This window comes from Blennius ocellaris (assembly GCF_963422515.1).
Source record: "Blennius ocellaris genome assembly, chromosome: 2".
Lineage (NCBI taxonomy): Eukaryota > Metazoa > Chordata > Actinopteri > Blenniiformes > Blenniidae > Blennius > Blennius ocellaris.
The window spans coordinates 14,932,436-14,959,044 of record NC_137651.1 but is presented as its reverse complement, the minus strand read 5'-3'; the positions used below and the strand labels follow the sequence as shown (position 1 = coordinate 14,959,044).

At 40.8% G+C, this 26,609-nt stretch overlaps 2 protein-coding genes across 2 annotated transcripts in view; both read left to right on the top strand.

Annotated features, from left to right (window-relative positions):
• Positions 1 to 3,057: 3,057 nt before the first annotated feature.
• On the top strand, positions 3,058 to 5,139 carry snrpd2 (small nuclear ribonucleoprotein D2 polypeptide). Its single transcript, XM_080511837.1, has 3 exons — positions 3,058 to 3,157; positions 4,092 to 4,271; positions 4,719 to 5,139. Coding segments are annotated over exons 1-3 (357 nt in total). The 5' UTR covers positions 3,058 to 3,155; the 3' UTR covers positions 4,894 to 5,139.
• Positions 5,140 to 14,679: 9,540 nt separating this feature from the next.
• Positions 14,680 to 26,609, top strand: part of vaspb (vasodilator stimulated phosphoprotein b) — a 30,230-nt gene continuing 18,300 nt past the window's right edge. The window contains 1 exon segment of the mRNA XM_080505055.1: positions 14,680 to 15,194. Coding sequence (XP_080361181.1) covers positions 15,190 to 15,194 — 5 coding nt within the window. The 5' untranslated portion in view covers positions 14,680 to 15,189.

Sequence of the window (26,609 nt, the reverse complement as noted above, 5' to 3'; positions counted from 1 at the left end):
TTTAGCTGAAATTATATTCACCTTTTCAATACAACGTTGATATGCTACAATTTCTCATGAATTATTTTCCACTTATACACTCATAGCTGCTGTACTGAAACGTCATAATTACGCACTTGTCGTTATTTGCGGCCGAAAGGAGTATTCTGAAATTTACCTGCCAAAAAGACTATTGCATTTTTTTTATATATCTTTTTTAATAATTAGATAGACACAACTTTGTTGCACGGGATTAATTGAAGTCATGTTAACGTTTAAAAACTTAACATTGTTTGGGAGCAAAGTGTTATTGAAGTTGTGCATATGAGACAAAGTCTCCAAAATCAAAGAAAGTAATTCAGATAAAAGTTCATAGTATGTAGCTCCCCTTGAAATTTAGGTTTGCAGTGTAACTAAAATACTTTACTGCATGTGTTGTCTTCAATTTCGATAATGTTGCACCTAAAATATTACACTCCTATTGTAATCACCTTACATGTAATTAAACAATAAATAATGCATTTTTAATTGTGGTTTATTTTCAACTCATTAAAACCTGCTGTTGTTGATTGCGTTTATTTGGCCGTGTTATTAAATGTTTGGAGGTTTGAGCCCGCACAGCGAGGACTGAGCAGTACGCAGATCGTGACGTGTATAACCTCAGCAGGGAGACAGGACGTTTCCAGCCCCCCTGATCATATTGATCTGTCTTATGTTTCACCCTACGCTGACATCACTGCCTGTTCAACTTTCCCTCACCTCTGCACGTCGCAGAATTAATAGAAAATATATATATATGTATATATATATATATCTATGGGGCTACAGATTAGGGCAGCTTTCTGGATTACTGTCTCCTTTGAACAAAAGCCTCTTTATATCAAATGAGTCCAGCCAGTCACATCTCCCAGCTCAGTGTAAGTCACAGTCGGCTGCGGTTGAAGCAGACAGGTCCGGATCAGGTAACATCACTGTTGGCAAACTGACTGTCTAAGACAGATAGGAAGATGATAATATTTTCACTTGCTGCCAAGAGTAAAAGAGGCAGCACAGAGACCAGAAGGATAAGAGCTGTGAAGCAACAGGTTCATGGTGTGAGTTTTATTCCCTGGGGCAGGTGAAACGAGATACTATTGGCTGTTAAATATCCACATTTTTGACAGCTCTGCTCACAGGGCTATAAATCAGACTGATAACACGTGGCTCCACTGTGGTGCTGAGTTTTGATGATGTTCATCTGCTGGAAAGTTACAAGATGGACACGCTGACATGCTGAGGTATTAAAGACTGGTTTCATTGATTAACCCCTTTTGTGTGTGTGTGTGTGTGGGGGGGGCACCCTTGAAATATTTAGAAATAGATATTGTCTCCTCTTAAATAATATTTAAAGTTTATTTATAAGTGTGAAAAAAAATTGACCAAAATGATTCTGTATTTCAAGAATTACTGGATTTTTCTCCCTTCTCTCTTCGCTTCATATACAATGCTCATAGTGAAATAAACACAACAATGAATTGTTGTTTCTCAAAGCTTTCTCAAAGTTGTTTCTCAAATAGATACTAGTCAGGAGTCATTACTTACCTGATTATTCGACCTTTAATCGTAGAGATGGCAGTGGATTCAATCGTGCATGCAGGTAATATCTGGTTCCCACTTGATTTGGATTTCTGCATCTACTTAAATGGAGCATGCACAATGAACAAAAATACATGAGCTGTGATATTGAAATGTTTCTTCCTCATTAGATCAGCAGCACTTGATTAAGTCAGTCTGAATTCAGTTGTGGTCATGTAGAATTCATTAGAATGGACATTTTAATGAGAAACTCAGTATGTTTATAATACATTTTCTAATATTCAAATTTAAACAACTGCCTTAGTTGTTTTTTATTTAGTGCAGTGCTATTAAAAAAAATAGCTTTTGTGTCAGAGAACATCCCAGCAAAATTCAATGTGTTGAATTTCACCTGTAATTATATATAAATGTATCATTGTATAGTGAAAATATTTTTCATTTCAGTTGTAAAAAGCATGTTGAAGAAAATAATATTCAAGATTTGCATTAAACCGTGTAATTGCTTTAAGGTTATACACCAAAATCTTTTGCAGTGTTTTGACTCAGTGTCTGTTGATTTAATCTATACTCCTTAAATTGGGCAGTTGTAGAGTGTTTTCAGAAAACTGCTGCCCCCCCCCCCCCCCCCCACCTGAGATCAATTTACTCTGCAGTTTAAAAGGTGAGTCTTTCTGGCCGGGGTAGGTGCGCCTTGTGAAGACCCAGTGTGGATCTGGAAATCTATCCCACAATCTCACCTCACTCAGCAGCACACAGGCTGCCTTTATCTGCAGCAAGGGGTTTCTACAGGTGGTTGCGCCACCCTTTGAAATAAGGTGAGTGGGTTGTACACCCAAAGGCGTCTGGCTGTCTCTTGTCAGAAAGCCAATCCCTAAGCTTCTTGACGCTGTAGACAGTGTAGTATAACACACACATAAACACACACTCTATCTGACATGTAAATCCTTTCTCTTGTTTCTTGTTGTGTTAAAAAGTTAAAACAAAGACTTAACTGGGCTGCAACACGATTCCATGACCCCTTTTGACAGGTCATTGTAACTTTGAAAGAAATCACCGGATGATAATAATGGGCACTGACCAACTGCTCACCAAATAATGTACCCTAACACAGGCATTAATAACAAGAAATCGTATGATTTCTGTCATTAATTTCGGCCCTAGTGCCTGATTATAGTATCATTCTTTGTATTTTATCTCTTAATCTGCTTTAATTTTACTGAAATATGTGACTATTCATTTTTTTTTTAAATCTTGGAAACACAAACAGTATGTGTTTTTTATATATATATATATGAAAAACTCAAAAAGTGTCACTAAACAATATGAGACAGTTATTAGTGGGACACACACACGCACACACACATCCACACACACACACACACACACACACGATTTACTGATAAAAAAATAACTTTAACTTGACATAAACGTGTCTTTGCTTTCCACAGCCTGCGGTAACCCGGTAGTCATAGTAACAGGCGCGAGTACGTTGACCCGGAAGTGAATCGATTCACGCTTCCAGGATCGTTGCGGATACGAAGGCGCCGGTGGAGAGCAGAGAAACGTGATCTGAAGAAACCGCTTTCAAAAATCAAAAGAACATGTAAGAATCCGTAAGGATCGACCAAAGTTGAGAAAGAAGGCAGCATTCATTCTTGGAGTCGGAACTGCGAACCTCCGCGGCTCATAGTTCCAATGCTAACGTGGTTAGCCTCAGTTAGCTTCCGTTGATCAGTCTTTTGTACCTCGCTGCGTTATGTGTTTTTGCCGGTGTATTACTCAACTACTTCATTGTTACGGATGCTAACTGCGTGTCGTTTTATGCATTCGGTGGTGTAAACGTAAGGTATTTTGAGCCTTAATCCTAAGGTGTTCAACTCGCTTAATTGCTAGTTTTCTTAAGGCTAAAATGGGCATGTTAGCGTGTTTTCTTGGCCTGTAGGAGTTTGTTTCTACCGATCTGGCTCAAACCACCTTGTTTTACCAGCTGCATTATAATCATCGTTTCTTATACTGATTCATTTAATACTGTATGCGATGTTTTAAGGATTAAGACACATCGCAGCCCATTGATGAAATTATTTTCTTGCCACTAATAAGCGATACACCAAGTAGCAGCGATGTTTATTGAAACAACAGTAGTAAGACAAAAAAAATCATGTCATATTTTGCAGATGCGTATTATCATAAGGACTTAAAATAAATTGATTGTCTTAGACTTTAAGCACAAAGAACTAGTATTCTAAGCACTTTTTGTGATCAAAAGGTTAAAACATGGTGGATAAAGCCACGTATTCCATGTAATGTTAATGTTGTTATTAACAATGTTTAAATTAGATTAGTAGTTGGTTATGCAGTATGAAGCAAATACAAGATGGAAGGCCTCTGGTAATACTTCTACAGATCATGACAGCCCATAACTGCAGGGGATATTGTCGTTTTTTTCGATCAACATTAAAAGACTGTATTGTCCTAATGGCATCACACCACCAGTCTCTACTTTTGAAGTTTGATTGCTATTTTTGTTTCATCATCAGGAGTTTGTTAACGAAGCCAAAGTCGGAGATGACTCCCGAAGAGCTGCAGAAACGAGAGGAGGAGGAGTTCAACACCGGCCCTCTGTCAGTGCTGACCCAGTCAGTGAAGAACAACACTCAGGTCCTCATAAACTGTCGCAACAATAAGAAGCTGCTGGGAAGAGTCAAGGCTTTTGACAGGTACAAACACTGCTTCACTGCTGATTAGATTTTAGTTCATGCTGTTTAATGCCACTTGATCTCAAAATGTCTCGATTTATTTATATACATTGTGTTTGTATGGTTTTTTGGGGGGGTCTTTTTTCACTTTATTGCTAATGAGTTTAGTATCTTCTATCATTTGAATGCTGTTTGAATTGATTTAATTTCATCTGAGTTCTATTCAGCATTTATCCTGAATTGCTAGTTGATATTAATCTCTAATAGAAATTGCTGCTAGATTTTTCTGTCATTTTAATATTCTGTAATTAATTGAAATTGAAATTTAACCTCATACAATTTAGGCATTATATTATTTCCTTCAATAATTAATTATATAACCTGTAAAATTATTCGACTTTTTTTTTTGGTTTGATTTTTTCTTCTTTTTCAATGTTGTCTCATCCGATTTCATGACCATCTTTTCAGGCACTGCAACATGGTTTTGGAGAACGTGAAGGAGATGTGGACAGAAGTTCCTAAGAGCGGGAAAGGAAAGAAAAAGTCCAAGCCCGTGAACAAGGATCGCTACATTTCCAAAATGTTCCTCAGGGGAGACTCGGTCATCGTCGTGTTGAGAAATCCTCTGATTACAGGAAAATGAACTCTGGAAGTGGCTTACTGAACCACTCAGTCTTTTTTGTTTTGTTTTTAAAGACTTGACGTATAGTCTATAATTGTTCATTTTCTTTTGGTGTATTTTTTTTTTGTGCATTCACAGTTGACAGGTGTCGTCAGCACATGTTTGTACTCTTTTGACAGTCAGTTTGGCACAAACAGTGCCGGGTTCTGCTTTGTCTACACAAGTCTTGTCTTTTTTTTCATTTTAATAATAAAAATAATGAACAGACTTAAGTGTTTGGACATTTTTTTTTTTTTTTTATTTCCCTCTTTGATAACGACTGAACAGTGTAGTATATATACTGTGTTGCAGAGTTTACTTGTGGTTTCATTTTGACTGACGGAGGTGAAATGAACGAACTGCCCTCTGTCATTAAAATGATCGACGGCATCAGAATTTGTTATCGTTACACGAATTTAGTCAATGACAGAAAATATTATTCTGCGTTGAATTTGTCACTCTTGTGTGGCTCGTTCACTCCATAGCAGATGAGTTTTTCTCGAGTTATCTCGTCTTCCTCTTCCTCCTCCTGTCACTCTCCCCTGATGGCGTCTTAGGTGTCGGGCTTGATTTCAGTCAGCAGCGCTCAATAAGCGACAAACTGCCGTTTAAAGGCGCGCTACATTATTGATGAGACCAGATGTGCTGACTGTCACTTCACACCCTCGTCTCTCTCCATTTCAGGCTGTTCCTCTCTGCCGCTCAGCCCCTCCTGACCACTTTGTTAATTGTCCTAATAGCTCGACAGCTCGTGTCGCCTTACTTCTCTCCAGCAGTTGGCATCTAACTTCGGCTCTGTAGTGCTCTTGCATTTAGTGGTCAAATGTGAGAAGATAAAATACTTGTCACTGTGTTTTATAGTTTTGTTTTGGGTTGTTTTTTTAAAAAAAATTGAATGCCATTGATTCCTCTATCAGTGTTTCCATTCAGATATATTTTATATGAGAACTTAAATGAACAATTTGTTTTTGCCCTTACTGCTTCACTATAAATTAGTCGAGATGACTATAGACTACTACTGTATGAACAAACCTATTTAATAGTGAACTGAGGTGATTTAATCAGATTCCATAACATAGGTGTATAACCTAAAGCACCTGCCAAGACAATGTTGTACTCCCAACTTAGAGACATGTTGTGTAGAAAATTGACGGTCCCAAACTAATCAAGCACATTTAGGATGAGCTGAAGTGAACATTCAGTGCAAGGACGAATCATCCAAAACCAGTACCTAACATTAGAAATGCTCTATAGGATGAATGAGCCTAAAATGCCACACTCTCGAAAATCTGGTGGAAATCTTTCCAAGAAGCTGCTATTGATGCAAATCAGGGGTCCTGTCATTATATTAAAAAAATTTATATATATATATATATAAGTAAAAGAAGTAAAAAAAAAAAAAAATCTGAAAATCACATTCTGTGAGTTTTAAATAAGTTATTTGTATTTTCTTGCAGCACTTAAGTATTTGAACACCTGCCAATCAGCAAGAATTCTGGCTCTCTAAGACCTGTTACTCTGCCTTTAAAAAGTCCACCTCTACTCTTATTAATCTAAATTAGTAGCACCTGTTTGAACTCATTAAAGGCACCTGTCCACCCCACAGTCAGTCAGACTTCAACTACTACCGTGGGCAAGACCGAAGAGCTGTCAAAAAGCGCCGGAGACTAAATTGTTGACCTCCATAAGGCTGGAAAGGGCTTCGGGGCAATTGCCAAGCAGCTTGGTGAAAATAGATCAGCTGTTGGAGCAATTATTAGAAAATGGAAGAGGCTAAAGATGACTGTCAGTCTCCCTCGGACTAGGGCTCCATGCAAGATCTCACCTCGTGGGGTATCACATGATAAGAAAGGTGAGTTAAAAAAGGTGAATCAGCCCAGAACTACGTGAGAAGAGCTGGTCAATGATCTGAAGAGAGCTAGAATCACAGTTTCAAAGGTTACTGTTGGTAGAACACTGCGGTGGTTTAAACATCATGCTTTGGGGTTGCTTTTCTGCAAAGTGGACAGTGCTGTATTAAGGAGAGGAGGAATGGAGTCATGTATTGGGAGATTTGGAGCAACAACCTTCTTCCCTCAGTCAGAACATTGAAGATGAGTCGTTGGCTGGTTCTTCCAAAAGGACAATGACCCGAAGCGCACAGTCAGGAGAACCAAGGAGTGACTCCATAAGAAGTCTGTCAAGCTTCTGGAGTGGCCTCGCCAGTCTCCACACCTAAATCCAATAGAAAATCTTTGGATGGCGCTGAAATGCCGTGTTGCTCAGCGACAGCCCCAATACCTGACGGATCTAGAGAAGCTGTGTGTGGAGGAGTGAGCCAAACTCAAGTTTGCAGTGTGTGCAACCCTGGTCAAGAACTACAGGAAACATTTGACCCCTGTAATTGCAAACAAAGGCCTGTGTACTAAATATTAACACCGATTTTCCTCAGGCGTTCAAATATTTATGTGCAGCAATAAAATACAAATTATTTAAAAATGATGCATTCTGAATTAATGTTTTGTTTTTTACTTGTCTCGCAGTTGAAATGCACCTACGATGTAGATTTCAGACCCCACTATAATTTATAAGTGGGAGTGCTTGCAAAATTGCAGGGTGTTCAAATACTTGTATTCCTCACTGTGTATATATAATAAACAGAGCTCATACTTTTGTCTTTATTCTGTATGTTCTTCTAACATCTTGACATCTGTTGTTTTAGTCTACACAACACACTTAACACCGCCATGCCCATGAGGCTATCACCTGCGTAGTGTATGTGTGTGGGCAGCTGGTCGTCCCTGATTTACAGCTCTCAGGTGAAGCCTGTTGGGTTCAGCAGGCGAATGGAGCCACCGGGATAGAGGTCTGAACGTTGGATTCAAAATGTCAGCATTTATGACCTCCCTGACTAATACCTATTGCTCGGCTTGAGGCTAATCTCAAGTTTCAGGAACAGTTTGAGGAGATCGTATCACTACGGGCTGGGAAACAAGACAAGCCGTTGCATTGGCAGCCCAGGGATATCCTGCAGCTGCATTGGGTCACCAGGAGGTCCCATGACGAATCATGTGTTCACTCTTTCTGCGGTTCAATAAAAGTAACATACTGGATATGCTTTTACAAAATGAAAACTAAATTATAAAATCTCTTCCACCCATCCTCATCTGTAAGTTAAAGCTGATCACATGATCATGTTGCTTTTCTTCCCTGGTCTGTGGATCACAACAGACAGGATATTGTCACTTGGGCTGTGTTGGGCTGGAATTTCCCAGGCCAGAAGTTTTTCCACATAGCCTAACTTATAAACACTAGTGTTGCTCTTAACCTACAGACGGTACCATCCACTGTATGCAGGCCTGGTCATTTTATTCGGCTTTATTCGACTGAATATATCAAATGACAGAAGTGACCCACCATCGTGGCTTTGTGTTTCACATTATTTTTGGCTGTGATCTTTTTTTTTCTCTTTTGACTGTATTCTTAAATGAGCTCTAAGCCTTTGGATATTATTTTGATATATCATATTGTTTTGAACTTTCATCATTTAATTTGCCAAGACTTATTGTACAGGAATGCATTGTATGGCAAAATGCATTTAACATTGAGCCTGCTGAGGAGCCTATAATCTGTGGGGTTTTTATTGAAGACTGTTGTCTTTAACTTGGGCATAATGCAACAATAGTTGTCATTGAGTGCAAATTTCCAGAACTTTTCTCATCTGTGTCCGAGTTCTTCTGCATCAGGTAACTTCGTCTCCCAACAGTGAAAGTCAGATGCAGCATCCCGGGACCAGAGCCTGTCACGGAGCTGGTGGCTCTATTTGGAGATGCCTGAGATAAAAACAACTTTAGGGACCTCATTTGTTGGGTATCACCGGACACTTTTCTCATGTTACTCACTCATCCCAAAGACACTTCAAGAAGCCTCTTTCCCTCCAGATTTTGTGGAGGAGGGCCGGGTGAGCGATCCACGGGCAGGAAGGCAGATGTTTTATTCAGTAGGTAAGCGATAAGAGGGGGGAAGTGTGATTATGATAGCGATCGGCCTTGCATCGATACTCAAGCCTGCGTGCAACGCGACACCCTGCAGCGCATCGACTGGGCTCTGGGAACCGCAGGGCGGCGGTGCTGGTGTCAGTGCCGCCGGGCCAGGTGTGGAGGAGAGGTGGAGTGGGGGGATGATGATGATGATGATGGAGGAGCTCTCCGCTCAGTAAACACAAACACTGCCTTCACTCAGCGCCCTTTAAGTGACAGTGGCAGGACACATGGAGCAGCCAAAACAACAGGATCAGGTGTATCTGCCATGTACACTTCACCTGTTGACAAACAAGCTGCATGAGGAAACACTGCACAAAAACAACTACATAAGACATTACTATATATATATATATATATATATATATATATTTATGGCAAGGCAAATTGCTTTACAAAGAAATTAAGGAAATAAAGAAAAGCTTTACAGAGACATAATGAAAAAAATACATGAACGTTTTAAAAACAGCATTAAAAAGTAGAATAAATAAGGTAAGAGATTTATTAAGATACATTGAATAAAGTAAGTAAAGTCTATTGTTTATTCAAAAGCCTGTGCAAATATGAATGTAATAGGCTTGCAGGGATGTGGCAAAACTCTTATTATTATTGCGGTTGTCATTATCTAGTCCCTCACTTGAGGGATATTTATAAAGTGAGTGGATTAGTGTTTCCAAAGTGTGCGTGCGTGCGTGCGTGCGTGGGTGGGTGCGTGCGTGCGTGTGACAAGCCAACTCTTTCATTAATGTTTTATGTAACGTAAACCTTCCGTTCTTATAGTTACTGCATTATACTTTCAATCTGACACGACAGTTGAGATAATTCTGTAACAGCATCATGCCTTTAACATGTTTTCAGGTAATGCGGGTCTCAGTCTCAGCCCTGAGAATGTGAATTAAAATCACTTTTGAAACAAAGACAACAAACCAACAGTAACAAGCAAGCTATGTTTATGGTGGTTAGATAGTGGTGCCAATGAACAGAAGTGACATGCATGAGGTCGTCAAGGAACTGAAACACACCATGCATGCTGTGTGCTGTGATTTTCAGAATGTTATGTCCTGTCTTTCATAGTTTTACAGGACTTCTTTGCTCCCTGTGTTGCCACCACAATACCATGTACACAGTAAAGGAGATTGATGTGTAGATGGATTGAAACAGCATCAAGGCCTATAATATCAACTGATACTTTATTATCAGGGAACTGGTTGTCAGCTGAATCTGCGACCAGCACAGATTGGAAAGCTTTTTGTTGTTATCTATAACTGTGGTGAATTGCTCTTATGAGATGACATTGTTTTATCGGCAAAAATAGGTGACCTCAGGCCCTACTTTGAATATTGACATTAGAATGGAATTATATTTCTTTAAAACAGGTCTACTCCATAGCATATGCTGTGATATTTACATAATTATTTTATTCACATTTATTTATTATTTACAATGGACTATTGGTCTATTGAATTTCTTTTACAAAAAAAAGCAACAACACATTTGTTTCTTAAAGCGAGGTCACTGACTACCAGCAGAAGTATTTATTGCAGTATTTTACAATTATGAATTTTTTTCACAAATTAAACCTGAATTATCATTCGGTTTACATATATTAGTAGAAATAGTTTGCAACAAAATGGTATCTGAATTAGTTCATTTATAAAAACATATCTATGTGATTTGGTTTTGATTAAGTTAGTTGTGAACATCTGACTAAATCTATTTAAATAGAGGAGTAAGCAACTGTAGAAGTATAGTCTTGCTTGAACATCTGCACCCCAGCTTTTCTATGCATAGTAAGTGATAAGAGTAATAATTCTATATTACGACCAAATTTTTATCTTCCACTAAGTGGATTTTAAACCGGCTGTAAAACATCAGAAAATAAAGCTCTCGACAGTACAACAGTGTGGCCTTACAAGAGGTTTTTTGAAGATTTATATATATATATATATTTTTTTTTTTTAAATATTAATATATAACTGGTCAACTGTTTCTATCACGTTGAGGCTGTGTCACCATCTTGTGGATTACAGAAGTAATGCACAGAGATTTTCAGCAGACCTGATGTTTTGAACAATTATTTCAGGTCGCAAAACGTGCGGCGTTTGCATGTTCTCTGCATATTAATTTTCTCTCGGTACTCTTCCTTACCCTCACAGTTCAAAAACATATATCCGATGTTAATTGGTGGCCCTGAAATTGCTGGTAGGTGAATGTGAGTCTGTGTTTCCCTTGTGAAACACTGGTGACTGGTTTTGAGTGTTCAAGCTTCCTTCAAAAACCATGAGCTTGTATCAGCTCCACTCCTCTTGGACAACAGTCCACTTGGCTTCTTTTTTGTGTATGGAGGTCCAAATCCCAATAGATGCCTGCAGCCAATCAATTTCCACATGAGGACTAATACAGAGGAGATTCGGATTTTAGGGACATTAATTTCTTTCTATTTATTCACTTGAGAAGTGTCATCAACTGTCACTACATACTAACCCCAGCTTGTCTTGCTTTGAGTTCAGGGCCTGCATTTCAGGTCATGTCATTTGGACTCTCTAAAATCCATCTGCTGCCGTTTGCTTAGCTGGCCTGCAGCCCAGACCTCTTAATGAACAGTTGCGTCTTGGTCCCATTGACTGATCTCCGCCTCCTCCAGTCACATTCCTTCCCTGATGGAAAGTAGAGGGAGGGGGTTTAAAATGCTTGAACAAACCGTTTTAATGACTGCAGTGTTTTCTTAAAGATGCTACCGAACACTGTCATCGACGAGGGTTTCTTCATACTGTTACACTCACTCCCTGACTCAGGCCAACATCAGTATGCAGACAGGCATTTGTTTCCTTAGCTGAAGATCAGTTGAGTAATTCCCTTTTATTTGTCCGCTGTTCAACCAAGAGTGGACTCACAGGCTTTCAGACGCTGCCTGAGGACTTGATGCTTTAACAGGCCCTGAACTCTCTGATGTAAGATGGAACAGAAGTGCAGTCTGTTTATATAATAGTCTCTTAGAGCCAGAGAGATTTGTATTAGTGGAGTACAGTTAAACTACTTGGTTAAAACCTCACATCCCAGTATCTCATCAGCATCTTATCTCCTTCTTACATGTCCTGAAGATTCCCAACTCCCAGCAGCGCCCACTGTAACTCTGCTTCAAGTTTCAAGGAGACCTCTTTGCCGTCGTCCAGCAGGTCTTCTGTCAGCCGTGGACACTGTCGGCCAACTGACAAGCTCTGGAAATAAAGCTGTGGTAAATGGGAGGAGCACAGAAGAAACCTAAAATTACTGTGCGATGACTGTTTCTTATTCTTTACAGACTACTTTCTGGGAACATCACCAATGTTTGGAGCATGAGACGCCACAGACATGTTGTGGTAAAAACTCACAAGGGAGCTGATGTTAATATTTTCAAAAGCCTACAAGAAAATGGGTTGAACTCAACAGTTAGAACTTTAACAGACAGCAGCAGGGTTAAAAGGGGTAGACGTGGCTAAAAAAAACAAAAAACACTGGACCAGCAGTTGCTCAGAGCACTCAGATAGTATGTCTTGGGGCAGTGAGACTACAGACACATTAGGTGCGTACACATGACGTGCAGATGGTTTCCCTTCACATCCTCCAGTCGACTTCTGTCCTTGTCAGGAAGAAGGGGGGCTCTCTCTGTGTCTCCATGCTGAAAACTCGGCCATGTGAGGCCTCACACCATCTTTTTCCATTCATTGTTGGGTATTACTTTTTCACCTAATATAACCCTCGCAAAAACATTCCGTGGAGTCTATCTTTTAAATCAAAGCAGTTAGCCCCCCTCTCCCCCTTCATACCACAAACCTTTTTTTTATTTTTTATTATGAAGCACAAATAGTCTATCTATGGAATAACTATAAAAGACACATTTGTCAGCAGTAACCTAAAGTTACCCAGCCAGCAGGGAAACGTGGAAGGATTGGCTGAGCCCCTGAGTTGGATAAAATGCTGCGTTCAAATGTTGTCGGAAATACAACCACCAAATATCATTAACCTGTTACGCTCCATACCGAAACATTCTGCTTTTCAAACTATTTCGAAATAGGTTTTTAAAACAATGTGCGGGGAAAAATGAAATAGCAGTGGAATCATTTAAGTGTAAATTATTTTTCCTGATGAAATTGTATTTGTTTTATGTCACTTTATGATCACCTTTGTGTTGTTTTTTTTGTTCATATTTTCTTGTTGTGCGCGTTTAATGTGTCCTCGTAACCATTTCACGTTACGATAGTTTCTTGTTTTGTATCTAGTTTTGGTCATTGATAGTCACTTTACTCTATGGTGGTCCACACTCCTATTCTCCTATTCTCTCAAAAAGTCTAGTTTGCACTCACCACAACCTTTGATACACTTCATTAGAATTTCGGTTCAGAACTGGCTTCATCCAAAGAGATGCAGGAAACATTACCCAGAGATTAAACTCAGTATTACCAAGATTACATCACACAGTTCAGCTCGTCAACTGTTCATATATGATCCCAATCTCCATTTCCTCCACACCCGAAAGGTGTTTAATCACATTGAAGATTGGTTACTTGAGATCATCGGGTTGGGTGAAGTCAATGTCATGAGCACACCGTTTTTAACGATTGGAGTTTTTCATGATCGTGACATGGAGCAATGTAAACATTGGAAGATAGGCTCATTGTGGTCATAAATGGCTCGCTATGTTTAGGCACAAATTTCAAGGGGGCTGGTTTTAGCTGGTTTTAATCATAAATCAGTGAGGTGATCCACAGCAGTTCTTCAGAGCAAATAGTAGCAAAAAAAATAGTTGTTCTCTGTAATTCCAAATGTAAGTGTATTGTTCTTTCTTATTTCTATATGTTAAATGTATTCTCTTCTATTCGTCACTTTTATTAAGGCAACAAACCACAACATGTGCATCAAAACCCTGTGTTGTCAAACAGTTTTTGGAGTAATGAGGGAAAATAAAGTCTCCTCACAAACAATAGGGCAAGGTTTGGTAACCCCTAGCTGTGAAGCCATATTTTTTATTTATTTATTTAGTTTACTCTTCAGGGACCATGTACAAAAACATTAATCTTGAAAAAAAAGATTCTTCATACCAGATGTTAGCCGTAGCTAACATCCATCTGCAGTTTTCGCCCCACGGTTCTTTTTTTTTAACCTTATTTTTATTTTATTTGCAGACAACACTTTTGTTATAGGACTCCTTGAGTATTGTCTTAAAAAAATGTAAAACGGCTAAAAAGATATTAAAACTGGCACTGGCTAAAACATTAAAACATCTGGAATGGTTAAAATGACAAATAGAAACTGTGAAAAGTCACAAAATGTAAGTAAAAAGGTTGAAATAACTGAAATTGTGAAAATAGATAATAGAGCTATAAAACAAAGAAACAAGAACAATTCCTAAAATAGCCGATGAGAACTTTAAGAAGGCAAAAAGAAGGTTCAAATAGCTTGAACTATTGGGGCAAATGGGTAAAACAAGCAAAAGTAAGCAACATTTTCAAGAAGTGATTAGAAACCGAATGGCTGAAGTGGCTAAAAAAAAAAGAAAAGCTAAAAGTCCTTAAAAGCGTGTCTATTATAATTCAAGACACCGCATTTGTGTTGATGTCAAAATAATAAATAGAACTTCATGAGCTGTATTTTGCTGTGGCTTTGAGGTTCGAATCACAGGATCCAAATGTCCGAGCTGCTCCTGAACGCAGCACGGGATTGTAGCCTCCTTTGAAGCCGGCGGGTTGGGCCACACTCCGGTGAATTCACACCGTCCTACCGAGCGGCCGAGGGAGCGACAAATAGCCCGGAGACACTCTCGGGGTCTCCACAAACCACAGCGGAACACCGGCCGGAAAGTCCGACGGGAGAAGTTCTGCTCTCGGTAGTCGCGCTTCTTCTTCTTCTCCTCCTCTTTTTTTCCCCCGGGTTCAGCGCCTCAGCCGGGATAGTGATTGGAGTTGACAAGCTCGCTACACTACTGTATCTACCCCCTTCCTCCTTCTCCTCCTCTTCCTCCTCCTCCTCCTCCTCCTGCTCTCCTCCCGCTTCACACAACCAGGAAATCGTCGAGGTGTGCTTCTTTATCCCGCTTGTGGCTACCCCGTCTGCGGGTGTAGATGCACCTTTTCCCGTTGTGATTCTTTTTTTCTTTCTTTCTTTTTTTTTTTTTTTCTAAAATTCCACTTGTGACTTGTGAAGCCGGGCTTCCCCCCCCCCCCCCTGAAGTCAGCCGAAGTTGCCTGCGAGCAGAGGAGAGGAGCTGCACTCTGGCCGAACAATGAGGTGGGTAAAAGCGACTCAAATCCCTTCATCTTCATTGTGTTTCGGGTTTCGGCTGCGAGTTTCCACAAAGGAGTCCGTGAACGCCTCTCCGTTCAAAGCGGATCTTTCGGTTCCGATCGAGCCTCTCATTCATAAATAACTACAACTTGTTTAATGTTTCTGTTGTTTGGCCCAGTTTTGTGTTTCAGGGAGCGTGCAGACTTTTTTTTTTTTTTTTTTAACCAGTTCTGGTATGTTCCTCTTTTAGAAATATCCACGAGTTGAGGTGGCTGAACAGGTCAGATGACAACAACATGGTTGTTGACGGGTTAATTTACTTCTTCTACACGAGGTCACTATCATTTTGTGTGTGGTTCTAAATTTAAGCAATGAGAAACAATGCTACCCAAAACAAAACAAAAACCTCATACCGGAACAACAGCGTATTCATAACTAAGGTCAAGGGGGCAGGTTGATTTATGGAGCATGAAAAAGGATTCAGTTTGTTGCTCAAAGGCACTCCAGCACGGTGGATTCGGGGCTTTTCAATGGGGCTCCTTCAGCTGCACAATGCTCCAGTTGCATGTGTAGTTTATATCATGACACACAAACCACAAATGCACAGTAATCATGCTCTTCTTGTACAACTCTGCTCCCTCTGGGGGTGCAGTGGTTTGTACCAGCAGCAAAATTGCTTATGTGGAAAGAAGCTTGTGTGCATGAATTCCTGGTCTTGTTTCAGCCTGTGCAAGCTGGCAATTACACACTCATCATGCTGGGACCTTTTCAAGCCAACTTTTAACCTACTTCTCTTTAATATTTAAACCCAATTCGGCATTGATATCAGTCAGCAGGTGTGTGTTTGTGTGTGTGAGATCTTTGACTGTGAGGCGTAGACAGGGGCGATAACCTGAGCGACTTGTTCTTTATCTCAAATCTATTGCTCTGCCCTTTCTCCAACAATATACCTCGGCTCAGGCACATGGGTTTGTCCGGCGCTTGTATTTGTTTTTGCGCATATTTTCTGCCTGGTAACTTTTGATTACAGCAGGAACAGGAGGTGCTTGAGCTGCTTCAAATCCTGCCACAGTAATGCATTAGCCCACCCCCACCCCCCACTGCTACCACCACCACCACCACCACCACCAATGAGGCCATTAATTAAGTTAATGCAATAATCGCCAAAGATTACCGTCGTAGCATACTTCACATATGAAGCAGTGGAAACTATAGAATTAGCAGACGAGGTGGCATCTGTTTTTTCTCCCAGATAAGCCCGTAAACTCTGTGTGGACAAACAGACATGCATCGCCATGACGACACACTGTCCTGCCACGATGGCACATCATAAAATTGTTTCCCCAAGATAAGCAAACTGCTTAGTTATTGAATTACATAACGGCACTTGAAATGGTTCTCCAGCCAGAGACCACAACAGCAGCTCGACCAGAGCTGACAGGAACCTTCTCGCACGGCGAATTCTGGGTGGAAACGAAATCTTCACGCTTCCCTTTTCAAACAAGTGGTTTTGCTTTGAGAGTTGCGTCTTGTTGAGAGATTGTAGTCCTTACTCTGAATGCGTATTGCTCCGACTGTCCCTCCATTGTGGCCCACACAGTTCATGTCACCTTGTATAATAGGTAATGGCTGGTATGCAGCTCCACTCATGTTCATTGTCATTTGTCCCTGTGGAATGTAAATGTTGACACAGAAGTGCAGTCAGTTGGTCAAGAGTTCACCAACTGACCCAGATGAAATGGAGGGGGGGGGTTTTCAGTAAGACGTCCTAACTTGAAGATGCCTTTTTAACTTTTGCACTCCATACAAACATCTCACTTTTCCGCTCAAGCAGCATTACTTGAACTTGCCGCCTTCTCAGACACAGGTAATGGAAGTAAAGCAGTTTTACCCTTTGAGCAAATCAAGGCTTTGGTTAAGATTTTAGAAAAGTTTGTACAAATGAGATGATATTCACACCTTTACTGCAAGCATTATGGAAATGTTTCCAACAACTGAAAAACTTTATAGTTTTCAAATGCTTGCATTTCGGATTTTCTTGTTCTGAAGTCAATGTTCCCTGGTCTTAGTTTTTATTCAATAGTTGAAATGACGTTTTATGTTTCAGCAGCTTTTAACACATTAAGCAGAAAAACAATGTGCCAATGAAGCCATGTGTTGTTTACACGTGGAGCTCAGAGGCTGCCTGTGAGTTTTGCACCAACTTGTCCACCTGTACAGCTCAATCACGCTCACACTTCAACTATTTGAAAGGCTTTCACCCTATTCTTCATATCTTACTCGTATTTTAGAGGGAGCATTTCAGTCTGTGGCTGCAGCGTGTTGTTTTAGTTTGCATTGTAGCCTACAGTTGCACAACTGTTCCGGGTTCGAGGAAGTACTGGATGGGTTTGCTTGCAAACTTTGCATGTGTGGTTTTCGGGCTCGGTGGTTTTCTCACAGTGCAAAGCCTCCTCTGTGTGTCTGGTTGCTTGTACTTGTGCGTTTCCCTTTTTGGCCTGTTTAGGCTGGGGGGGGGGGGCAGCTATGCTCCATGTGCCACAGTATTTTGATAACACTCTGGACTCCCAAGTTGAGCAGCTTGCATGACTGTTACTGTTGGTAGATGTATGAACGGGTGAAAGTGATGGAATTTGTGAAAGGGCTGCAGAAGCGGGAAAATGTGCTTTATCAGTGAGGTTCATTGACCTGTAGTCGGCTGCGATTTGTTCCAACGTCCCGTGATCCTGAGTTGAACAAACTACTCATAGAACACAGATGTATGGAACTTCAGTCCACCTAAATAAAAGTAGAAGTTTACACTCTCTAACACTCTACAACATACAAACTACGCACACAAAGGCCTGGCACCTACTGGACCCACAATGGCGAAAGTGATCACACCACTGTGGAATGGTTAGCGTTGAACAAAACTTGGGCATCAAGGTCTTGTATTTCAAAGAAAAAAAGTTAATACTGGCAACAATTCAAGGAGCAGTGGGAAACCGTTTCTCCGTGGACGTCAAGATGAGCTGATAAAAATGCGTCGCCTCCAGTATTTCTGAGTGATCTCAGAATGAAGAAGGCTCGTTTCAATCGCGTCGTCGTTTCAGGTCGTCTCATCGCAGGTTGCGTCAGCACAGGAAGTGCCTCCGCCTGCATCGTGATTCACTTTATTGTCAGCGGGTCGAGTCCCGTCTGTCATTGTGATTCACCGGCTGGGTAGGAGAGTCCTGTCCCATCTCACACCCGCAACCTGGCTGCCTCAGTTTCAAGAATTAACACGCGTGGTGTGACCCTGCGCACGGACAGGTGCAATGCAAATGCTTCAACACACAGTTTGCTTACTAACAAGTGGCCCCGAGTGCAGTTTGCATGAGCAGATGCAGTGATGCCGACCTGGGCTCCACCTTTTCTTTTCTTTTTTTTTAAATTTTGACTCCTGCACAAGCTTGTTATTGATTGGTTTTAAAAGCAGGAAAACAACCCCCCCCCCCCCCCCCCCCCCAAGTCTCCTTCATGTCTCAACTGCAGCTTTTACTGACTCCAGTCAGGAATGCGTGTCCAACACTGAACTTTAAGGTTTTGCTACCATATCATCTTCCTCTATTAAAATGATCGGCTTCATGACCCGCCTTGTCTCAGCAAGCTGGAGGTGGTTATTTAAAGTCTGTTGCAATGCTCTCTTACATGTGTCCTTCGGAGGTTGACGTTATGTTGGGGTTTTCAGTTTTCGTGTCGCGACTCGCCCTCCTAATTCCCATACACCGTCAGGTTTTTCTCCTGGCTGAAGATGTGAAACCTCTGCGGTAAACAAAAACACATTGGATTGAAACCGTTTTATCTTTATCAAGCATTTATTTTTGGCATATCCATCCTGTGATCATAAACGGCCTTTTAAAATATATGTATTTTCTTTATACCCAACACTTTCTAATGTCCTCGCTCACCCCCTCAGTAGTAACAATTTGAGGTAATTGAGGTGGGCTTGTGGGATTCCTTATCTGCAACGGATTAAGAATAACGGTTTTTATTTCACGCTTCATGAAGGGGCTGCATGTTGATGCGATCTTCAAAAGGCCCCTCGGTGCGTCGCTGCGCGGTCATCGTGACGGTGTGTCGAAATGATCACAAAGCCTCGTGCGTTTCATCAGTTTCTCTCTCCGCGTTTATGAAAAGTGGCCCTACTTTTTCCTGGCCTGGTCTCACACGACACCCAATCACTGCTGCCCCCTCCCCTGGAGCAATTTGCCCCTCTTGGTCCTCCCACTTCTCCCACTCATAAATAGGCCATTATGCCGGCCTGCCTCTCGGATTAGACGCTTTGCTACAAGAGTTGCTCAACATACAAAATCCTCTATTGTCTACTGGGGTGACAAATCCTCGGTGGTGGCTCATATTTTTCGTCTTTAATTGTGCCCGCAGGCTCCTGCGTTCTGTGTATCGTGCTTTTTGTCTTGTGTGCTTCCTGGTTATAAACGTAACCTTTACCCTAACTAGTTTGTTGGCCATGTTTCACGCATATTAATGAGTTACTCCGTGAGGTCCCTGTTTTGAAAACAAGAGCTGTGGGGGGAGACGAGTTTAGGCTTCCTGCATCGACTCTTTCTACTCAAGTCCTACAGAATTTAAGAAGCGATCAAGATGTGAGATTTTTTGTTGTTGTTGTTGCTTTTGAGAAAATAATAAGTAAAAGTTAGGGTGACCTGACACTTGAGGAGTTACCTTTTGTTTGGCCATTTTCACACTGAAACTGACCCCTTTCTTCAATCTAAAAAAAGGAAAAAAGGGTCAGAGTAATTTTTTTTCACACTTGACGGATGACCTGGGTTCAAATCACAAGTGACCCGTCCCTTTCCTTATAATTTGCAGATAAATCTCCCCGGCAGAAGCTCGCCGGTTCGTTGCCAGTTCAGCACCATTCTTTGCTGACTGTTCAACACATTGGGCTACTTGGGAGTAGCTGTGTTTCTAGACGGGCCATCAGTGCACTAAAGTGATGTTTTTTTTTTTTACATCTGTTAACATTCCCTGCATCCGCTGTTAACACAGCTGCTGATCGATGTCTGAATCTCTACCAACCCTGAAATATAAGCGGGGTTGGCTGACGCTGCTAACCCATGCTGATTTAACATGTTCACAATCACCCCGTATCCACCTTAAGACCAGCCTCAGGAAACTCGGGAGGGGGGGGGGGGGGTTGTTAAGGTTGAAACTTCAAAATTTTAATCCTCACCTCAGGACCCTCTGATCCTCAGGACAGAGTCTCCTGAAAGTCCCAAAGACTCGCTTTACAACCCGGGGGGGACCGGTCCTCTCAGGCTGTCGCCCCCCCAGACTGTGGAATGACTTGCCTCTGTCCCTCCGCACACTTGATTCCACAAACTCTTTTCGAAAGCAGTTAAACATTTTTATTTAAGAAAGCTTTTAGCAAAATATCTCCCTCACTTTTACTGTATTTTATGTAATTGTGTAATTTTGGTTCCTTCCATTTTATTGCACCCATTTCTTGTCCAGCACTTTGTGATTTTTATCTGTGAAAAGCGCTTTATGACTAAACTTTACTTACTTACACCACGGTAGGTTAAGGTTAGTTGGTTTCCAGGCCATGGTGAAAACAGTTTTGGAGGATTTTGGTGGATTCCATTTTCTTTCCTTGTCCGGTGATGCATCACTCATTATGTTTAAAGAGTGGCGATCAGAGGATTCAGCTTCTTTTGGAATAAAAACAAAAACTTTTGTTACTTGGATAGTCTTCCTTATAGTTTCTCTTTTGAGTTTCATTTAACATTTTATTGATGTCGAGCAATGCCAATTCCAGGATTTAAAAAAAATTCTAATCATCTGCTCGTGGTCAGAGTAGTTCTTGCAGTCTGGCTATTAAAACGTGTGAAATGGTTGGATACAAATGGCATTTGATTCGTCATTCTTTTGTTTGGAGTCCACTTAGATTTAGGCAACGATTGGCCTTAATAGCTGCCAGTTTGTTGCGTTTCTTTCCAAACATGAATTCACCTCGGTCAACAAATCAAACAAATCCCTGTTGTGCTCCTTTCATTGCTGCCAGCTCCTCCGTAATCCGTAAATATTTGTCAGAGGCAGAGATCAGTCACTGGGCCGTGTCACAGACATCAGCGAACAATGAAATGTCTAAATTGTGCATTTGAAGGTTCGAATTTCTTCCACTGTTCTCAATCATTCTGGCTAACAGTTGCTGGAAAAGGGTGTCTTTCTCTAAAACCTTGTTCCTAAACCGCCTGTTGGAGAACGGCTTACTGTTTTCAGTTATTTCGTGCGATATCACAAAGCTGCTTCATCCCAAGGGCTCCAGAGGCTTTTGTTTCCTCCCTTGTCCTGTTAGGCAGCGAAGGCATCATGCGATTGAGAGCCGTTTGAGAACCGTTTTTGCTTGCAAGAGGAAGAGACTACAACTTAAGAGGGCTGTGTATATTTGAAAAAAGGTGGTGTGAGAACCAACGTTAAATACAGATGTGTTTCTTTTCTGTGAGTAGGTTTATGAAATGGTCTCAGTGACAACTTAAAGCTGTGCAAATCACTGTTCTGCTTCAAAAAAACAGTAAAAAGAAAAATAATTAATGGTTACAATGAACAATAATTTCTGTTTTGTTTGGTTGGGTTTTTCTCATTTATTACTTCTGTTATGTTCCATATTCATTTTTTCTCCCGTATTACGACTGCTATGTTTATTATTATTATTATTTTTTTTTTTTTCTTCTCCAGTTGCTTTTTAAAATTTGAATATATTTTTTGTATCACTGGTGTCTGGGGTAACCGCACAGGTTTTTAAGGGATAGGCTAAAATAAGCTTTGGCTTCAGCCTATACCCATTTCGGTTGCAAGTATATTGTGGTGCACTTATACTGAAACTAACCGAAATAAACCATTCATTCATTCATTCATTCAGATTGGGATTCTCCTGTTGCTGGGAAAGGGATAGAAAGTAAGAGGTGGGGGGGAGACAGACAATAACCTTGTTGCTGACGACTCATCGGATTCCAAAGGCTTTACTTTCAGCTTCAGTAAATAAATACTTCAAAGACCATGTTTCATTAAAAACTCCATTCTATATCAGTCTGTATTTTTTTTGATGGAGTGGGCTGACATTTATGAGGGCAAACCTCATCCAAGTGAGTGATTTTATCAGTTCATACTGCTGTTGAGGCTGGCGAGTCTTCAGATGCGTCCCACCTGCACAAATGAGAATATGCATTGAGACAATTCCCCAGTATTTTGGTATTGGCACTGAAATAACGTGTTGTGTTGATGCCCTCACTTGAATCTCGATGATGGCAACTGCATTGATATGGATTTAGTGGGGGTTTTTTTAATTTATGGATTTGATATCAAACTTGTGAGATACATTCTTGTATCAGTACTATCGGAAGGTTACAGCACATTTCAACAGTATTACGACTGCTGTAATTGGATACATTTGTTTTTAAGTTGTGTTTTTGAGCTGTTTATGGAGATAAAAAAGAACAAATCGATATTTTATTGCGCCCTCCCCCCTGTAAAGTCGGGCAGAAGAAACTGGCTGTAGTTTCTAAATTAAGCTAAATACACATGTGAACCCTGTGGTCTTCTTTGCAGGAGCTGATGGAGAATCTGGATGTATCGTAGTCCTGTAGTGAAACCAAAGCTTGCGGTGGGCAGAAATGTAGTGATAGACTGTTTGGTCAGCACTGCTAATGGGCCTAGAAGACATTCATCTGGGGTCCGCTGCTTAATGGAGCATAATGGACACCAGTTAGAATAAAGACAGCTTCATGCTGTCAGCCATTTTAAATGTTTCTATCTTTCAAGTCAAGGAAAATGATAGTGATGTTTTTTTAATAGATAAGGTTGTTTCACATAGAATAGCTTGTCCAACCCCAGAGCCTGCTTTTGTCATCTGGCAAACAACGTCTTTTTTGGTTTTCATCATGCTGTTGAATACGAAGCAGGGATCGCATTGCCTTAAATGGAATTGGGTTAAAAAACAATAACAAAACCAAAAAAAAACCCCAGAAGTTCATTTCATCTGTGTACTTCTGTTGAGGACTGAAGTGTATGAACAGAGATGCAAATAATGTTGTCTTTTGTTGTGTAGCTGAATGGTACGCAAGGCCCTGTTGGCCGATCCAGATGTAGAGAGAGTACTGTTACATTAGAATAAAGTGAGCAGCACTCTTTGCTATTGTTGAAGATCTACTCACACATTTACAGAGGAAGTGTTTGCTACGATCCTAGCGGGCATGTGCAGTACTGTGCCGTTTAGAAAAGTGCTGTTTTTGCTTTCTTCTCAGAGGCCGGCAGCGCTGTTGTCATATAAACAATCAAAACGCAATGAAGGTTCCCCATTTTCACGTGGAAATATTGAGTAAACAGGACCCTGGCCTCAGAATATGTCCCATCTGTGCCTCTGAGAGGCAAACCATTGCATTTGAATGGCGAAAGCCACATTTTAGAACTGGATTTGGAGGTCAGGCGAGTTGTGTAAAAAGATTACACTTTTGTCAAAGAGTCATCTGTTTAAAAAACGTTAATGCCAAGTGTTCGGTCATGTGTGAATATTGACCCGAATGTTACTTGTACTGCTTTGTGTGCACATAGATTCAGTCTGTAACAGGCTGATCATCGCTGTGTGGTGAAGTCAGGTTTTGTGGCGGCATTGCCGACGACACAAGGACAAGGAGACGGGCCTTCTTATCTGATCACCGTCTTTTTCACAATGTGTCATTTAAATGGTGGATAAGGTGGAAGAATGTGAGCAACTTGGTGATTTCAGTTTAAATCTTGCAATTTTGTGGTATTTCGTGTCATTATTGTCACGTTAGTGTATTATTGTAGTGATACTTAGAATAATAATAATAATGCGGTGCATACCGGAGTTGTGGTGTAATGGGTATTTTCAGTCGAGGAGATAAAACAGGGACGTTACAGATTTGATAAAGTATGAACTAAAAGTTCCCATTAGCCAAACTTTGGACTATATGACACATTACAATAGTGTAAAGATAATCATCTGAATCACCGAATAGATGCCATTGAGGAACTTTAATAAAGTTCCTGAATCGTTTTTGTTTTGTTTGTTTTTTTAATAAAGGTTGGTCATGTCTTTATTTCCTGATGACCTCAACAAGCATTGATAAGATGTTTCTTTCAACTCGCATCATCCATTGTTCCTTGTCCTTGGAAAACAGAAGCTGTTAAAAAAAAAAAAAAAGCTTTTCTGCTTGAATTCAGCATTTCACACTTTGAGGACGAGCAGGATGACTCGGCTTAGAAGTTAGTTGCAGTTGGTACGCTATACAAATTTGGGCTTTTATAGCTCTTGGGCGTTTATGATCCGCTCAATGACTTGAACATACCGTACTATGCTTGTGCTGGTTGCAGGATTAATTGAATTGAGGAAGGTCTTTTTTTTTTTTTTTCTCCTCCCCACCTTGGTGATGGTACCAGGTCGACCTGGTTCGAGCACTTCCTCTCTGTTGGTATCAACAGAAATGTGAGGTAGCATCTCCTCTCTTTTATCACTGCAATTTGACTGAAAGTATGTAGCTAATCCCTAATTTACAACAGGAACGGCCCCACCGTTATTCTGGCCTTTCTCGACGATGCTTCTTTATATACCAGATATACCACAGCATGTTTGGGAATAGAAGCGCCGCTGCATGCCACAAAATGTTTTTTTCTACAAACAATATTATATTAATGTTGCCATTTTATTGAAAACAACACAAACATGACAAGTCCTCAGAATGAAATTAGGTAATGGAAGGAAATAATTGATGTCAGAATATGGGTGTTGCATGACAAAATGTATTGTTGAGGCAGGGAAGGGCACCTTCTAGAACATACAGAGTTGCAGGGATGCCACTTCATCAAATTGTCAATGAAGTTTGTTGGGTTGCTCTCTGTTAAAAGCAACTGAAAATGTTGTATATGATGCTCTATAAATAACGTTGAATTTAATCAAAGCACCCTTTGCGTGCCAGGTCTGAGATGATTTAGGGGTGGCGCCCATAACCTATCATAACAGCTTCTCCTTTTTTTTTGTTGTTTTGACCTGAAATGCTCCATTGGCAGCACCTTTAACATCTATTTTACATTATTAAGGGAACATGCCTTGACAAGAACAAACATGAGGAAGACGAGAGCTCAGCCAAATGCTCATGCATCTGACATGGTGTTGCCTTTGAACATAAAGTTACAATGTTCTTCTGAATCCAATACAAGTAAAATCTTTCTGTTTAGTCTCAGACAGAACTCTTAAGGAGGAATCCAGATAGTTTTTTCAGAGGAAAGTGATCTCCTTTAAAGTGATGACATTTGATTTATGAGTTTTGAGACGTTATACCATATATAGCCCTAGAACATTCACGCACCAACCAGCCTGTTTAAAAAAAAAAAAAAAAAAAAGTATACACTCTTGTCTATTTGAAGGAATGGGATTTCCAAAAAACTCCTAATAAATTCATTAAATATTTCTGATATCTGTGGCCCAAAGTTTGTCAGGGTTGAAGTGGACGGTTATCTGGACGGCCTCTTGTCTGTAAGGTGCAAAGTAACAGTGAGACGCAGGAAGTGTGATTAAGGTGTTGCCTCATTCCTCTTATCAGCTTGGAGCTCAGAGTTGATGAAATGATCCAACTTTTCTTCTGAGGAAAAGGGGCGTGCATGTCGGGACAGCTGTGGGAAGCCCTGCCTCCTTCTTGGCCCGAGTCGGGGAGGATGTGCTCCAACCTGTAAAAGGAATTGAGCTCGGAGAGGAGGACAGAGGTGAGACGGTTCCAAATATGGGCATAGAGTGTGCCACTCATGTAGACACACACACACACACACACTCGCAGGAAGGAATTAATCTCCGGCATTGAGACAATACAGTGAAACTGTCTATTTTTCCACGTTGCTCTAAAGACCGTGCCGGGCAATGGATGAGCCAGCGACTGACGGGGTTTTTCTTAGTGCAGCAGCTTCAGCTGGAAATGTCTGACTCCTTTCTGCTGAATGCATAAAGAGCTTAAGAATAGTTGAGATATGGCCTGGGTGACTCCCCCCCCCCCCCCCCCCCCCCCATGGGGCTGAATCATGGAGGCAGACACCAGTCGCCTGCAGCCAGCGTGTGTGCATATAGCAGCATGTTGCAACCTGTGTGAGAAGAAACAGGAAAACAGAGAAGGCAGAGTTAATTTAAAAGAATTAAGACACATAAGGCTGGCAGAGATGTACGTATTTCGTTCTGCTTTTAGCGCAACCACTATCCTCCGTTGAGAAATGTCCTAATGCAACACTGAAATATATTGAGTTGAATTCCGCTTTAGTTTTTGTTGCTCCTTACCCTAATTATGGCCTGGTTCTCGTTTCAAAACACTTAAAAGTCCCACAAAAATCCCCCTTTATTGTGAAACCGAAGCATGATCTTCCAGAATACTTTGA